The sequence below is a fragment of the Dipteris shenzhenensis genome, chromosome 13, assembly GCF_047967505.1.
Source record: "Dipteris shenzhenensis isolate YYH24624 ecotype China chromosome 13, Dip_SZ_1.0, whole genome shotgun sequence".
In the NCBI taxonomy this organism is placed as follows: Eukaryota; Viridiplantae; Streptophyta; class Polypodiopsida; order Gleicheniales; family Dipteridaceae; genus Dipteris; species Dipteris shenzhenensis.
In genome coordinates this window covers 16,435,101-16,437,220 of record NC_141608.1, presented here as the reverse complement: position 1 = coordinate 16,437,220, position 2,120 = coordinate 16,435,101, and the positions used below count along the sequence as shown (strand labels likewise).

General features: G+C 42.7%; 1 protein-coding gene across 1 annotated transcript; it reads right to left on the bottom strand.

The window, feature by feature from the left end:
• Nucleotides 1–1,112: 1,112 nt before the first annotated feature.
• On the bottom strand, nucleotides 1,113–2,120 carry LOC147895092 (polygalacturonase non-catalytic subunit AroGP3-like). Its single transcript, XM_087383407.1, has one exon. The coding sequence runs from the start codon at nucleotides 2,118–2,120 to the stop codon at nucleotides 1,113–1,115; it is 1,008 nt and encodes a 335-aa protein (XP_087239533.1).

Genomic DNA, 2,120 nt, shown 5'->3' with positions numbered 1-2,120 from the left:
GCAGGGTAATGATGGATTTGTGACACTGATTATACATATAGCATGGTACTTGCAAAAAATTGATATTTGAATCTAGACGGATGTCTTTGTTCCTAGGTAAAGCAATAACACGCCAGGGAATACATGCATTACTTGTCTACCCAATTGAAACTATGATGTTCTAACAAAGTTTGAGTCCCATAGGATGTGGGCATGGGGGGATCAAAGGGCCCATTTTCACCCTATGCACCTCGTTACATACATGAAGGTACAAAATATGGAATGGCTCATTAGGATATTTTGTCTTTCATAATTTCTATTGAATATTTTGACTTTCAAAATTTCTTAGGTCATTCTCTTAGTTGGAAATTTGAAAAAGTCAACACTTTTTGTACCAATTGTATACATATTTTATGAACACCCATAAGCTGAGAAATTTATTATCCACCCTTATTTGAGCATCATGTGCCGTGTTCTTAAAAGGTTTTATTTTTCACACACACACACATGGTGATCTAAAGTTAGATTCCTTAATAGACTCTTCTACATACGAGGATCTCGAGTGTTAGAATTCTCCACACAAATTTGTCCATCAGTTCTCATGGCTACAATGAATGCTATGCATATTGAAAGTTTAAATAGAAAGCTCTTATGAGAAGCATAGTATTGGTACAAAGATGCAATACATTAAAGTGTATGTCCCGAGTCTCTTATGGATCTATTGCCTTGCCATACTTGGATGTTTCATACTCTTAAATGGCATGTTGAGTATAATGCTCATGGAACATGTACTTGTAAACATGCTTTTAAAATTAAAAACCGTTAAAGTCCTAGCTTAGATGATTCTCAATACAAATATTTCCTTAGGAAGAACAAAAAGGTTTGCATTGCCCTAGTTTTTTGGGTTTATTTAGCAAGAAAAAACTCTTTTATGTCATCATACGCATGTGAAACCTATTTTCTCTTGATGGAGCATGATGTAAAACCATATGTCCTTCAAAAGTTTTTGTATTATGAGATGTGCTGGATAAGATAGTAGTAAAATACATAGTGATCAGAAGCAAACCAAGCTCTTCATGACGAGATATTTCAGCCTTGGGATGAAGTGATAGTGTTGACGATTGCATAGAGCCTTAAGCGTGGATCCAGACGTGCTCGTCTGCTCTCACCCAATGGCAAATCTCCCCTTTCCCTGGCGTGGTTCCAACCAGAGCAAATGCGGGATTATCTGTATCCCATTTGCTCGTGTTGAAATGACAAACGGCGATAGCATCCATAGGGTGACCATGTTCCACTTGAATTTCTGCCTTGTAGATCTTTGTGGACTTTAATTCATGGCATACTCGAACCATGGACGGAAACATTCGCTTGTGGCATACGACGTTCACATCCTGGAGCTTGGTAAGCGTCTTTAAAGAGGAGATGGTAGCCGTAGTCTGATCATTGGTGAAGACGTTGGGGCTTCTATCTGATTCCAGGACATCTACCGAGGAGCCCAGGATACCCTTAACGAATCGAATCATATCCTCGATGGAGGTCACGCAGGTCTTGGCAGAATCATCAGCGAGGACTTTGGGCACCTTCCTTCCCCAACAGGTACGCGTGTTGCATCGGGTGATAGTGTCCAGTATAGTAGTGGCCATTCCGGATCCATTGGAGATACCGAAAAGGTCTAGGAGGCGAGGAAGGGCTTCGTAAGTGAGGGATAATTCCTGAGCGACGAGATGAGGGAGGTAGGGACGAGATGGAATGGGGTGGTTCAGGTTGGGAAGCAGCATGGACGCTCCTACGGACATCTGGTGAAGGCGGAAGAAGTGAGCAGGGTCCAGATATTGAGTAGGGTAACAGAATTCGTAAAAGTTGGAAAACTTGTGCTGATCGGAGCAAAGAAGCCTGGCTTGAGAGCAAAGTGGAGCGCCCCCTGAACCCCCAGCCTCAGCTGTCTTGGCCCAAAAGGCAGCTTCCTCAGAGGTCAATGGCGATTCCTCCAAAACAATAGTGGAAGGCATGCGAAGGACAGGGAAAGCCGCCACCCAAGCTCGCTCTGCTTCCTTGTCAACTCCGTCATGATAGGCGCTGTTGAAGCTCATAAGGGCAAGTAACACGAATACAGCGAGCTCAAAAGCAATCAGCGTCGACAT

Bases quoted from the DNA above. Each gene is read 5' to 3' on its own strand.
- LOC147895092 (XM_087383407.1), bottom strand. From the start codon at position 2,120: ATGTCGACGCTGATTGCTTTTGAGCTCGCTGTATTCGTGTTACTTGCC.